At 36.5% G+C, this 15,217-nt stretch overlaps 1 protein-coding gene across 1 annotated transcript in view; it reads right to left on the bottom strand.

Moving 5' to 3' along the window:
- Nucleotides 1–15,217, bottom strand: part of clcn1b (chloride channel, voltage-sensitive 1b) — a 42,010-nt gene that overhangs the window by 8,311 nt on the left and 18,482 nt on the right. Inside the window, exons 7-21 of the mRNA XM_084385557.1 lie at nt 14,779–14,857; nt 12,666–12,791; nt 11,991–12,075; nt 11,687–11,788; nt 11,408–11,492; nt 10,305–10,460; nt 10,126–10,195; nt 9,765–9,875; nt 9,391–9,604; nt 9,036–9,169; nt 6,770–6,951; nt 6,472–6,553; nt 6,225–6,301; nt 3,801–3,845; nt 3,579–3,683 (exon numbers count right to left, since the gene is read on the bottom strand). Coding sequence (XP_084241683.1) covers nt 3,579–3,683; nt 3,801–3,845; nt 6,225–6,301; nt 6,472–6,553; nt 6,770–6,951; nt 9,036–9,169; nt 9,391–9,604; nt 9,765–9,875; nt 10,126–10,195; nt 10,305–10,460; nt 11,408–11,492; nt 11,687–11,788; nt 11,991–12,075; nt 12,666–12,791; nt 14,779–14,857 — 1,653 coding nt within the window. The remainder of the gene's footprint in view (nt 1–3,578; nt 3,684–3,800; nt 3,846–6,224; nt 6,302–6,471; nt 6,554–6,769; nt 6,952–9,035; nt 9,170–9,390; nt 9,605–9,764; nt 9,876–10,125; nt 10,196–10,304; nt 10,461–11,407; nt 11,493–11,686; nt 11,789–11,990; nt 12,076–12,665; nt 12,792–14,778; nt 14,858–15,217) is intronic.

Below are 15,217 nucleotides of genomic sequence, written 5' to 3'. Positions count from 1 at the left end.
AAATAGGCGCTAACCAGAACGCTAACGTCACCTACAGGAGCCCAGATGACCAATAATAGCCTTGCTAATGAGCTCAAGATTCACAACTTCACCAGGCGTGAAAAAGCCTCGGAATCTGAATTGAAAACAACGTTTACAAGCAAACACATTTACAAAAAATAATGCCCATAACAGGTTTGAATATTAAAGGCTGCCTAATATTCGTTCGATTATATAATTTTTTTTAAATATTCGAATTATATTCGAATAACGAAGTTCAGAGTCAAAGCTTTGCGTTGTGCAAAATTATCACAAATTAGTATTTATGCTGTGGAATCCTTTTCTATTGATGCGTGTCTCCTCATTTACAGTTGGAGCAATTATGCAAACATGAGTTCCATCAATGGATCCAACAACTCAGGAAAGCCCGAAATACTCAATAAAGTGTCTTATTTTACTGCGAGATTTTAAGATCAATTGGAAAGTCAATGAACTGCCATATAGTATTGGCCAAAAGTGAGGCCAAGGAAAATTGACAGACTCACCCTTTATTCAAATAGTATTAAAATGTGTTAAAGATTTTGTATGCGTATTGTGTAGTTGTGCTTGGAGTCAATTGTTTATTTGTGATAACACAATGAAACATGTCAAATTGTACAGACATAATTTTTAGCCAAGGCTGTCAAACAAATGAACAAGAGAGGACAATGAAATATTAATAACTGACTATGTTGCAGACATAGATTGCAGAATTTTTTTTCTCCTGTGAGCCTTTTAGTTTTAAAAAAAAACCTGTAGCTGTAGTTTGCCCTTTTTTCAACAATATTATTGATCTGCCTGGATTGACACCATTGTCTGAGAACTGAACTGAGCTGAACAATGACATCACTGTTTTCTCAGAGCGGCTGTATAATGAACTAAATAGATAACTAATGATCTTTTACAATGGAAATGAATCATCATTGAACTAACTTAAGCTGCACAATGACACTATTTTCTTCTAGAGCTGCTGTACAGCCCAAACTAACTTTGTTGCATTATTTTCCTGTTATCACTGTAAAGCTGCTTTGAAACAATCTGTACTGTAGAAAGTGACTTGAAATAATTTTGTCAGATAAATATCTTCACTAAGTTTATTTTCCTTATATTTTGATGGTTTAAGCAAACTTGTAGGGTCATAAAAAATACATTTAAAAAAACTCTGCACATCACTTTTAGCCACTAATGTATTTGGTGTGGTCAGTGCCACAATAGTGCTATTAAGACCCTGCTTACTGTGGAATGATGAGCTCAAGTCATCACCGGTGCACTGCTGCTTTTTTCCAGTCGGCAACAATGTAATTATTACTTTCCTTTCATTTCATTGCTATAAAATCAACTCTGTCATAATTTACTGTAACTCCAATACATCATATTTTCATTGAAAAGTGCATGGCCTCCTCCTCTCTGCTGCCATCTTGTTACTCCTAACTAGGTTAGGAGACCTCTTCAGCTCTCTTAAATAATTTAGGAGCTGAGACCTAGTCTTGACACTTAGGAACCTTTATGAATCACACTTATTCTTAAGTATAGGAATAAAAGTAAAATTATGTCATTCTTAGAATTTTGACAGACTTGAGACTAAAATTTTACTCTGAGTGGCTTTATACATACGGCCCCTGATCTCTTCCTTCCTTACACAGAACAACCTCTTGGACAACAATCAGTCTGGTAAATCCTCAGTTCTCATCCTGCTGGATCTGTCTGCTGCCTTTGACACAGTTAACCACCAGACCCTCCTGTCAATCCTAAAGATGAAGGGCATCTCGGGAACCGCACTCCAATGGTTCAAGTCTTACTTCTCAGGTAGGTATCGTGGAGCAGTGTGGTGTCTAAGACCCAACATCTAGCTACTGGAGTGCCTCAGAGCTCAGTGCTTGGACCACTTTTCTTGTCCATCTACATGACATCACTAGGATCTGTGATTCAGAAACACGGCTTTTCCTATCACTGCTACGCTGATGACACACAACGCTACCTCTCATTCCAGCCTGACGATCCGACGGTAGCTGATCGTATATCTCAGCCTGCCTGACAGACATTTCTGGGTGGATGAAGGACCACCACCTTCAACTAAACCTTGCGAAGACAGAGCTACTTGTGGTCCCAGCCAACCCAACACTTCATCACAACTTCACCATTCAACTAGGCTCGTCATCCATAACTCCATCAAGGTCAGCCAGGAACCTTGGAGTGGTAATTGATGATCAATTGAACTTCACAGACCACATTGCTAGAACTGCCCGGTCATGTAGATTTGCCTTGTACAACATCAGGCCCTTCCTATCAGAGCATGCTACACAACTCCTTGTCCAAGCGCTAGTTCTATCCAGACTGGACTATTGTAATGCTCTCCTGGCTGGTCTTCCAGCTTGCACTGTCAAATCTCTGCAACTGATCCAGAATGCTGCAGCCAGAGTGGTCTTTAACGAGCCGAAGAGAGCACATGTCACTCCTCTCCTCACAAAATTGCACTTGTTGCTAACTTGCCGCTCGCATCAAATTCAAGTCACTGACGTTTTCCTACAGAACAACCACTGGCTCTGCTCCCTTTTACTTAAACTCATTACTTCAGACTTATGTGCCAGAAACGTAACCTCTGCAAGCGAACGACGTCTTGTGGTGCCATCTCAAAGAGGCACAAAATCTCTTTCTCTGACCTTTACCATGACTGTTCCCTGCTGGTGGAATGATCTGCCTAACTCAACCAGAACTGCTGAGTCCATAGCCACTTTCAAGAAACGGCTGAAGACGCTTCTTTTTCAACAGCACTTGATCCAGTAATACTAACACTTTCTCTTCTATTCTATTCTATCATTTTTTTTTAATTAACATGTACTGTGTTGGATTAAACTGGGAAGGGTCATAGCACTTGCATATTGTTGTCCTACTGTTAGTTTTAACTGCTTCTATTGTTCTCATTTGTAAGTCACTTTGGATAAAAGCATCTGCTAAATTAATAAATGTAAATGTAATAATAATTATATTACAGTTATATATTATATACAGTATATATATATATATATATAAAATCATACATTTTCTGAAAATCATATTTAAAATAATACTTGACATTTATATAACAATGAAAGACTAAACATTAACAATCAACATTAAATAAAAATAACAAATACAATTTCATTATATAGAATTGTTATTCTAATAGAATCCTGTATTCTAATAGAATAACAGAATCCTTATTCTAATATTTATTTAAATATTGGAAAAATATATTAACACTTTTTAAATGTATTTTTTAATTTGTTTTAGGGCATTTATTTATTGTGACAGATATTTCCGTTTTTCTATATCCATAGAGGAATGGAATTAAAACTGTAACAGATATTTCACTCTGTTACAACTCCTGAATGCAGAAAATAATGAAGATGTTTTTTGTTTTTTGATCAAAAAACATTACCCAGAGGGCATGAAATAATGAGAGCTTTGGACTGACATTCACATACAGATAAAAGAATAATTCATAATTCACTTGGAAAGATATAAATCCTCAACATAATACTCAGTATTTCATATGTGATCTCAATCGGATTGTGGATTACCTTATGCAGAGATGTTCTCTCAACCAGCTGAAAAGGTGAGGGGTCAACACGGATCTGATCAATGTCAATCGGCTTATCCAGCTCTTCCTCTTCCCAAGCTTTGATCTGAACACCCCCAACACAACATAATCAGGGTCACTACGAGTGACTGACTGGAACTGATGTGCTAATTGTGTCCGTCTGTCTGGACTGCAGTGGTAATAAATCAATGCATCACTCTACCTCTTCAGGAGTCATGTTATCAGCTACAGGAGGAGCTGCAGGGCTCTACAGAGAGGAATGAGAGGTAGACGGAGCAGTACATGAATGTTTGGAGGATAACATCACAATTCACAGTAAAAATAACCCCTTGAATTTTTCATCTTGTTTTGCAAATCTAAATGCCCCACACAGCATATCTGACGCCACCTGCAGGTGAGAGCTGATAACTGCTGATGTGAAATTGTGTCACAACCAGCTTTTAAAACACAAAAATATAAAAATGCGAGATTTGTCTCCATCTAATTCAAATATGTGTTAAAAGCAATCTATTGTTTTTTTTTTAAAATCAATTCATTTTAAATACTAGGAGTTATTGTATGAAAATATAGTATTAATATATGATAATTCAATATCGTGAATCTATATATATATATCTATATCTATATATATATATATACATATATATATATATATATACAGAGAGAGAGAGAGATTTTTTTTTTACTATAATCCAGTGATTCTCAACCAGGGGTCCAGGCCCCTATTTAATATTTTTTCATATTATTTATATTATTAATATCATACTCCCAGTTTATGTTTATAACAAAAATGTGAAAACAAACAGCCGTTGTCACAATTATAGCAGAAATACTGGAAATTGGACATGCTGTTATTAACATAAAATATTTACAATGGAAGTCTATTAGGCAAGACCGGGATAAACTAAAAAAAAAATTATAATAATGATATAATGTAATATATAATTAATTTAGTCACAACGTAACTATATTATCACCCAGCTCTTTATATAAATTGGTTATATAAAAGTGTCCTATTACATATGCATACATCACACATAAGTAAAGCGATATATATACATATAATCGGTAACCCTTCCTTTTACAGTCCCCTAATTACTAGGTATTTACCTGGTAAATATATGGTAAGTTATAGTTGGTTATTGGTTCCTTTGGTTGGTTATAGTTGGTTCCTTTTCCATATAGTCAAGGAAAACATGACAATTTACTCAGTAAGTAAAGTGAAACTGTAAAAGGAAGCCTTTTTATTTCCATGGAATTACTGGGATCTTACCCTATAATCAGATCCCAGTAATTCCATGGAAATAAAAAGGCTTCCTTTTACAGTACAGTTTCACTTTACTTACTGAGTAAATTGTCATGTTTTCCTTGGTAACGTTGCAGGACATAAGAGGTAAAAAATTGTGACTATATGGAAAAGGGAATGATCAGGTTATATGGTACAATTCCGGTAATACCATGGAAATAAAAGGTTATATGGTACAATTCCGGTAATACCATGGAAATAAACAAGGCTTCATTTTACAGTACAGTTGCACTTTACTTACTAAGTAAATTGTAAAAACATCTGCAAGAACATACCCAGTATTTAAGATGTGCCATGACATTAGGGAAAACTGTTCCTGCGGGGTAGTTACCAGGTAAGTGTAAGGTAAATTATTTGATAAATCCTCTATAAATGGGTGTAGCAATGAACAACAACTATGTAAGACAAGGTAATTTATTGAAAACTACCGTCTTAATTTCAAGATAGTAATAAATAAACATGGACTGTTACCAACATAACCCTAGGATAACTACAAACCTAACTTGAATTGATGAGTAATACTGGAGGTGTTTCTAAAAATAGTCTGCCTACATTCTGAGGAAGTACACAATTAAATCTGAGTTATTACCAACCTAAACAGGTAACAAGTACACAGTACTTTGTTGAGTTGATATTTAACAGTGATGTTTATTTTCCCTGGTAGTTTCTCTGTAATTGCATACTAATCACCTTAAGTAATTACACACTAAAATACTATAATTTACCATGCTTACCAGGTAAATACTTAGTAATTAGTTTGTAGTTTCTCTGCATTTACATACTTGTTACCTGTGGTAATTACCAATAACCAACTATAACTTACCATATATTTACCAGGTAAATACCTAGTAATTAGGGGACTGTAAAAGGAAGGGTTACCTAATCGGGTAATCTCATTGCTTGTTTTGTTGCAAAATGTAAATGGTATTATCTGCCTCGAAAGCTGCTTTGAAACAATGTCTATTGTGTGCTATATAAATAAATGTATAATCACTATATAAATGCATTTGAATTGAATATAAACAAATACCAAAAAAATTGCTTAACAACTTTGTCTGTGCAAACCTTTGTATATCCAAACTCCTGTAATGTCAATGTAAAGCCGATAAACCTGTAATGCATTGATAGACTTCCATTGTAGGTCCATTACTGTACACAAGACTGTTTGTTTTACAAAATGAGGGATAAAATTATCATCTGAAGTAATCAACAGCATGGCATAGATGATTTCCTGCTTTAAAATGCAGTCATGTTTTCAGTAAGTGACACATCTCTAGGTTGTGCTGCCTTGGTAAGTGACAATCGTGTTAAAAGACACACCTCTGGCTCAGTCTGCCCCGATGAGGAAGACGAGGAGAAAAGACGATGAAGCGTCCTCCTCATGGACTGCAGGGCACCTGTTAGGATCAACTTAAACAGGTCAGTGTTGATGTCACAAACCTCTTCTGGTAAACATTTAGCTGGAATCAATGAGCTCCATGAATGCATTCTAACACGAAGTATGGTGAGTTGGTGTAGAGTTGGTTGTCGATTAGATAAAACCTCTGGGTAACATGTATGTACTCACCAGATGTGGTGTGATTAGTGGAGATGTCTGTGGTTTTAGGGGACCCCAGTGGGCCGTTACGCTCTTCAGAGACTGTGTTACCCTGTTAATCATTTTAGTTACAGTGTAAGATTAGTACACTCAGATTATTTGCTTGATTTTCAGAAAAGAACATTGATTTGGCATAAAGCTCTGCTTATTGATGTCAGATCAGAGAACTTAAAATCAACCTCTGAGCAAAAAACAAAAACAAAGACATTCTGTTAGACGGCCTTCTAGGAACAGCAGTGTGTGAGAAAACTTCTAGAGCTCCTCTCACCTTATCTCCATTCTCCTCTCCGACCTCCTCATCCACGAAAGTGAAGGACTCCCAGCTGACCTGTGACCCCGGGCTGGGCACGCCCTCACCTCGGTTATAAACCCGCCTCTCGGCTGAGAGCCACCAATCAAAGGCGGCCTGAAGTTCACATCTCTCAATTGAGCCCAATAGAATCATTGACTCTGGAAATGGGGAAAAGAATTTACATTTACATCAATTTCAAATATTCGCAGGAATCATGATCATATACACCTACACGTTACAAGATCCTGTTGAAAAGTCTAGCTTAGTTGATCATCAGTATATATTAACTAGCTTTTTAAGTTAAACCAGCCAGACATCCTTGGTCAACCAGCTTCACCAGAAAGGCCGTGCTTGTTGACCAGCGATGAACAGCGTGGCACAAAATCTGTTCCTGCCTTCAAGGAAAAAAAGGTAATTTTAACTTCTCATAATAGCAACTTTGTTTCTCATAATTGCGACTTTATTTCTCACAGTATGACTTCAAATCTTGCAAGGTGACCTTATCCCCCAGTTTCAAAGACAAAGTTTAAGTCTATACCCAGACTAAAATGCATGTTTGAGTAACTAAAAGCAACTTGCATTGCTCTATCTTGTAAAATATGTCACTGCCATTGTTTTGTCTCAAGATGCACACCATATTTACAATAAATGTCGTAATTGAACTAAGGCCTAATCCTGGCTTAATCTAAGCCCTGTTTGTCAAACCAGCCTTTAACTCACAATATGTGACTCATAATTATGATTGTTAATATGACTATTATTTTTAACTTTATCTCACAATATGTATATTTTTTTTATACTGCAGCGATAATGGGCTTCCATATTATATGTTGCATTCTGACTTTATACCTCATAGTTGTGACTGTTTCTCGTAATTGAGACTTTATTTCTCACAAATTTGACTTTATACCTTGCAATGCGACTTTGTATCTCACAACTGTGACTATTTCTCTTAATTCTTTCCCCGCCATTGACTGAATTTTCTGGAAATCCATGATTTCACTGTTGTACGGTAGGGTGGGCTATTAAGCATCTTCTGAAATAGTACTAATTCTCCGGATCAAAATGTGAAGCAGCAGCAGAAACAAGCATTGCTTACGTGTAGCGCGATCATCAAACATTAAATAGCATATAAATCAAAACTGCCAAACGGTATTGAATTAAATGTCAAACCCACAAATAGCTATATGACTGTGCAAGCTTTGGGGGTGTTGATGGACACGAGATCCTCGGTCTGTTTTCATGATCATCGTTCTGAATCCGATCCAGACGTAGTGGTCAACAAAAATGAGATTTTGCGCAACTTTTTGTTCAAAATGTAGCTTTTTGAAACTTACCCACATTTAAGTGTTCATATAACGCAAGGTCATGGCATGAAGCAAGAATTCATTTTGTTTGAATTTTTTATAAAAATGTTCTTTCTTTTGATATATGTGACCCTGGATCACAAAACCAGTCATAAGTCGCACGGGTATATTTGTGGCAATAGCCAACAATACATTGTATGGGGCAAAATGATTGATTTTCTTTTATGCCAAAAATCAGGATATTAAGTAAAGATCACGTTTTATGAAGATATTTTGTACATTTCCTACCGTAAATATATAAAACATTTATTTTTGTGAGTGAATGCAGCATAATCGCGAACATAAATGGACAACTTTTTTTTTCAATGTTTCGATTTTTTTGCACCCTCAGATTCCAGATTTTCAAATAGTTGTATCTCGGCCAAATATTGTCCTATACATCAATGAAAATCTTATTTATTCACCTTTCAGATTATGAATAATCTCAATTTCAAAAAAATTTACCCATGCCATGTGACTGGTTTTGTGGTCCAGGGTCACATATTGTATGTTCAGATATTCATACATATTCTAGGGGCCATTAAGGTTTTGTAAACAATCAAAATGGCTGGCCGGCTGGCAACTTAAAAAAAAAAAACACTGACGGGAAAGAGTTAATTTTGACTTTATATCTGATAATCTGATAACTGAGAATGTATTTTGTTTCTTGTAACTGTGACTTTATTTCCCATAATCAGACTACTTATCTCACAATTACAGTGGAAATAGTCTTCCATACATCCGTTTCTCCTAATATCGCACAATGTGACTTTGTATTTTACAACTGCAACTATTTCTTATAATTGCAACTTTATTTTTCTGACAATGTGACTTCATACAAATGATTCAGATTTTTTTTCCCCCACATCATTTTTTTTTATTCACCCAACACAGACCTTTGGAGTCAACGAGCGGGATGGTTTTGAGAGACGTGGACTCCAGCAGATCTTTCAGCTCTCTGTAAGTGGACTGAGGTGACAGAAACTTTATTTTCTTCACCATGATGTCCTCCACAAAGATATTATATTTACTGCCATGCAGAGAAAGAGAGAGACAGATATTTTATGTCAAGAGCCAAGGTAGTTTCTGTCCATCATTTTTCCATTTCCCTTGTGTGGGAAATAAAGAGCCACATCATCAAATAAACAAGTTATACTATTTGAGGGGAAACAAAGGTCAAAGACACTATCATCAATTCAGATCCAATATCGCATCTAAATACGTCAGTCTCCAGAGGTCTAGTAGATGTACCTGATGTGGCCAATGCCGAGCTCTGGGAGATAGGGCAGCTTTTTGACCTGAATGATGGAGTCATAAAGAGATGGCTGTAGGCCCTGTGCCACCATGTTGGCAAGAATCACAGCCACCATCATGGGCAGAATGTGTGAGATTTGACCCGTCAGTTCAAAACAGATCACTGCAGTTGAAACTGTGTGTGTGACTGCTCCTGTCATAGCTGCTGCCCCTACACACACACACACACACACACACACAGGGACAAGCAAAGCGTCAGATTTCAACAATTTGAAAGGGGAAGCATATGAGAATTATAAATCTGCTACTATAAGAGTAAAAAGGGATTTTAGGGGTGTGAAGGATTGGCTGGAAGGGGAATATTTGCAGACCTATCACTGCGTAGCCTCCAGGCAGGATTTGATACACGATCCCATCAAACAGAATTCCGTCCGGGAAAAGCGTGGCCATGATCTCACCCACCAAACGGCCGAATGCTGCTCCTGCTTGTTTCAGAAACATTATCATATTATCTCAGTCACATTACAATTAAAATTATGATATGTATTATCTTATCTAATTATTTTAACCCTATACACAAATTTCGAAGGCCTTTAAATTATCAACATGATCAAAACTTGTCCTCTGATTGATAGTTCATACATTTTTAGCAAGTAAAATGCCTCTTAGTATAATTCGAAAAACATCAAAAAGTTACATTTTATGCTTAAAAATGAGAAAAGAATGACTGACCTAATATAAAAACAGGCATGAAAGCTCCAGAAGGGACCGGCATTGTTGTAGAGACCGCAGACATCCAGAACTAAGCATGTATGAATGTGGGAGGAAACGGAAATTAGCATTCACACAGCATACGTTATGAAATATGGTTATAGAAATCTTTCCACAGCAGTCAAACAACAGACGAGCACCTTCATGACAAAGAAGAGGAGGAGGATGACGAAGACGCTGACTTGTGGGTGGAGCCAGGCAGCAGAGCGACCCAATCCGGGAGGGGCCGGTAAACCCCAGATCTTTGTCCAAGTGAAGTTATCAAATAGTGAATTAATGCACTCTCTGGGCATCAGCTGTGTGACAAAAGAGAAACCTTAAACAGAGACTCCACGCTTTCTTTCTCTATTGCTGCTCTTTAATGGCAGTGTTGTAGCTCAATAAACTAGCTTCAAATGAAGTTGACATTCAGAAAGTGAAAACCTTTTCTATTATAGAATGGTGTTGGAACTATGTAAGGATATTAATCTCAATTTAAAGGGGCACTCAGTCATTTTTTGCTAATTACTAGTTTTAAACAAATAATGAACAGCAAATATGCATAATATGATGAATACTCGCATGAGATGATAGGCATCTGTCTTAAAAAAAGCTGTTTCTACATGGAGTGGGTCACCCCTTTATGGATGCCGCCATGTTTGGGTCACATGACCAGTCATTTCAAATACATCAAGAGTTACCAATAATTACCAAGACCCGCACATGATGTGGGGGGGAAACCAGATATTGTGGCCACAATTGAACTAAATTAAAATTAAAATACAACATGGCTAATGATTTAACTAAAACAAGAGAACAAATTAATAAAGCATGGCCATAAATTAACAAGTTGTGGGGATTAATTGTTCAATTGTATCCATGATATCCATTTTTTTCTCAGGTGTGTCATGTATGAGGTGCCATAGATAACAACAAGGATAATAATAATAGTAATAATATGTGAACAAACGCCAGTGCTAGATGCGCTTTATAGCATAAACATAAAAGCAAATCTAAATGAACACAATATAAAGTACATACACAACAGATACAAACTACAAAGATAAGCAAGCAAGTGAAACGTAAGAAAACCTTACTGAGCGCACTTTTAAAAGATCCATTTTAAAGCAACACTATTACACCAATAATTTGGTGCATGTTCAAAGGCTGTTTTTAAAAATGAGCTCTTGTAAACAAAGGAAACTGGTTAACTTTGAATAACACCGCTCTATAGACGTCTACTTAAAAAAAAGTAAATACACACCTCTCCAGCCATGAACTGGCCGAAGCCCGGAGGAAATGTGATTGAGGATATAATTAGTGTCACGACACCAGGGTAAATCAACCGACTACAACAAACAAACACACACAGATGTAATTAATTACCACTGTGATGGCGTGTTACAATGATGTTTTGATTTTTATTCATTTGCAATAAAAGTGAAATAGTAGAATAATAAGTATAGAACAGTAAAAACTGTTTATTAAATAAAACTAAAACAGTTTATTTAAAAAGAGTGTTCATGTGTAATTGGTGACTTGCTGTTTTGTGAGAAAGCGCGTAAGAGCCGTCTGTCGTCTCATGATCAGAACAACTTGTCTGTTCAGATAGACAAAGAACGCCCCTAGAAACCCACACGAGATCCTACACACACACACATACACATTTAGAAATATATCAGCTAAGGAACAAAAATGGCAATCTATTTGAAGAAACAACAGTTTTACTAAACATTTTCTATCAATGCTACATTTAAGGTAAAGGTTTTTTTTTGCGGTGCAAGAACGCATGTATGATGTATACACAAGCATACAGTAAATGCACATACACTAACTCACATACACACCCAATTATTGCAAAAGCTGGCAGTTCCTGCAGGTCAAAAGGGAAGTCCATTCGGAAGTTTGTACGAAACAAAGCTGTTATCGTGACTGTGGGGGAAAAAACAACACTTGAAGGCCCTTGCACACCGAGTCCGAAATTCGCATCAGAAATTTTTGAATTTGTGATATTGCTTTTATACCTGAAATAGTTCAATAAACAAGTTAATTACGAGTAATTTACATTTTAAACACAATATTGCCAGTTACTTTGTCTATTTTTGCTCCGCAAATGAAAACCATTCCAAATGAAGACAGTAAAGTAGGATAAAACTAGCTGTCTCCAAGCAACAGCAAGCAACTGTTTCATTGATGAAATGTTATTCTAAATTAATCTGTAGAGTGAATGATTCAGTGACTCACTTATCTAATAGTGTAACAATGTAACCCCGCAAACATCCCCAGCACTAATACACAGACTGCAAACACAGAGTGATACAAAGAATGTAACGTCTCAGTGCTGCTGGATTGTATATCGGCACTTTTGCAACACTCCTTGGCTTATCAAAATGAAGGACCGGAACAAATTGTTGAATAATGTTTTTAATTTAAAGAGATCAGTAAGCAGTGGACAGCTTGACATATTACCATGAAATTAATTTATTATTCATTTATCATATCTGCTTGTGTGCGTGTCTCACCAGAATCTTTGTTCCACACGGACAGCACTCGGAATATGAAGGCACTGAATGTGGCAGCGAAATATCCTCTCCAGTAATTCCTCACTGCAAAATATGTTGACGTGACCTCGATACTGAACAACACACCTGGGAGACAGAGAGAGCAAGAATAAATATAGATGAAAAAAGAAAGTTAAATAACAGCAGAGACAAAAGTTTTAGAGAGTGAACAGAAGGGTGCAAGAGAGGTGAAAAGTAATAACAACAATCAACAAATAATATTTTATAAATAATAATAAATCAATAATTAGATTGTTAATGAACAATAACTTAAAAATATAGCTGCAAGCAGAAATGCAGGGCCAAGCTCCGAATAAGGCACCGTATTTTAAGCACAGCAAGCACAATAAATACAGCACGTAGAGCAAGCATAACAATCACAGCAAGCAGATCAAAGTGCATCACACTAAACAGCCAAAGGCTCTACAGTGTGAATCTCAAAAGCACAAAACACATTTTTTTTTGTATAAATGCACTGCATTTATTTTAAGCAATGTCTGGAACAGAAGCAACGTTTGGACAATTTCTGGCAACGGCATCTCTTGCAGTCTGGGCATGTTCCACATGGGATTCAAACTAGTGTTGTCAAAAGTACCAACTTCGGTACCAAGTCAGTACTGAATTTTTAAAAATGTGACGATACCAGCATTTCCCTCTAGCATTTTGAACGGATTTTTAAACACCTCTGGTTGGCCATTGCGTTCACGCGCTCAACATATGTCTGTGATAGGCTACAATGATTAACTCTTCAAAAACATGTTGTCTTCACCAATCACTCTTACACAGATTCACACGGGAGCGTTTGAAAGCAGGCTTCTATCAGCGGATCCCTAATATATCCTGCTTTCAAAAGCTCCCGCTTATAGTTCTTTCTGGATGTTAAAGGGGTCATGAAATGGAAAAATCACAATGTCCTTGATATTTACACAATATAATAGGTTACTCTACAAAGTATCATACCACAAAGCTAACTCCCCAGTTTAAATTATGAATTTTTGTAATTATGAAAATCCATTCTGATTTGAAATCGGTAGAAACGTAACATCACGATTTTCCCCTACATGCTCAACATGCGTATGTAAATCAAGGAGGTTTTCTCATGGCTGTGAAACATACTCTTTCAAAAGATCAAAGTATTACAAATATATGGCGGAAGTTTATTTTTAACAAAGTGCCCGAGCAATTAAACGACAAATGTTTAGTTTGTTTGTCTTTACACACCAGACACCTTTTCTTTCTTATGCTGTACGTGCTGACGTTTTTTTATTTTATATTTTGTGCTGAAATCTACGGCAGTGACAAGTATTTTGTCCTCTGACTGAGGCAACTACGTCTTTAAGTGTGTTTGTAATAAATATTTAGCTATTATGAGACCAAGTGTGTCATTGAGTGCCGCTAGTCAAATAAGTCAAATCACACTGTACATGGATTAACAATGTTTTCTTGAGGTGAATAATATATTGTGTGTAGACAGCAGTCAAGTTGAATAGTCAAGTTGAATATATGCTGATGTAGTTTATGCAGTACGTATATAGATACGTGTATACTGTATGATTAAATTCATGGCAGTGGGCATTTACTTAAGATTTAAGGAATGGCATTTAAAATAAGGATGGAACGAGATCATTTTTACAAATATTTGAACTTTTTGTTGCTAAAAACTTTGCTTATGTTATAAGCTAACCTCCAGAAACATAATATAAAGGTCTGAAAATGCATTGCATGTCTCCTTTAAGCGAAGTATTTTATCATTATCAAAGATCTTAACGAGAGAAAAATAAATTAAGTTATGCAAGCTCAAAAGGAATTTACATTCACAATTTCACACACTTAGAAATCCACATTCTCTCTCTAAAAGTACTTAAATGTTTTAGCACACTCTTTATCATGCTCTCCTCTGAGTACACACACTGTTTAAGATACATAAAGCATGCACAGCATATGAATTTATAACACCCGGGTGCTTTTAACTGTGAAGAGTTGATGAGGTTAATTATTCAGCAGGCATCAAGCTGAAAGAGAATGAAGAGGAACTGAAATCAACAGGGACAGAAAGAAGGGGAGATTTTTTTACCTCCAAGAGGAGTCCCGAAACAGCAGCCCACCCCAACAGCACATCCTACTGTCAGTATGTCTGTGTAACAATAGGGGTTCTACTGACGCCAAGACAGAAGAGAGAGAGAGAGAGAGAGAGGGGGAAAGAGGGAGTATGAGGTGAAAACAAAAAGGAGAACAAGGGTGTTAGAGGGGAGGGAGATGAAGGGATGTGAAGAGAAGAATAGATTTGGAATGTCAGCGGGTACATTGCGTGGGAGGGAGAGAGAAGTAAAGATGAAAGAGAAATAAGAAGAAAGAGTACAGCCGAATGGAAGGAGAAATAAAGGGAATGATGGATAAAAAGAAGCAAAGGAAAAACGAAAGGATTAAGTGAATAAACAATTTTTGTGGATTCGTTCAATGTCGCAATGAAAGGCAAACCAAAGCTTTACACACATACCAACTAAGCACAAACA

The sequence above is a fragment of the Rutilus rutilus genome (assembly GCF_951802725.1).
Source record: "Rutilus rutilus genome assembly, chromosome: 17".
NCBI lineage: Eukaryota > Metazoa > Chordata > Actinopteri > Cypriniformes > Leuciscidae > Rutilus > Rutilus rutilus.
This window is presented reverse-complemented; position numbering and strand designations above follow the sequence as displayed.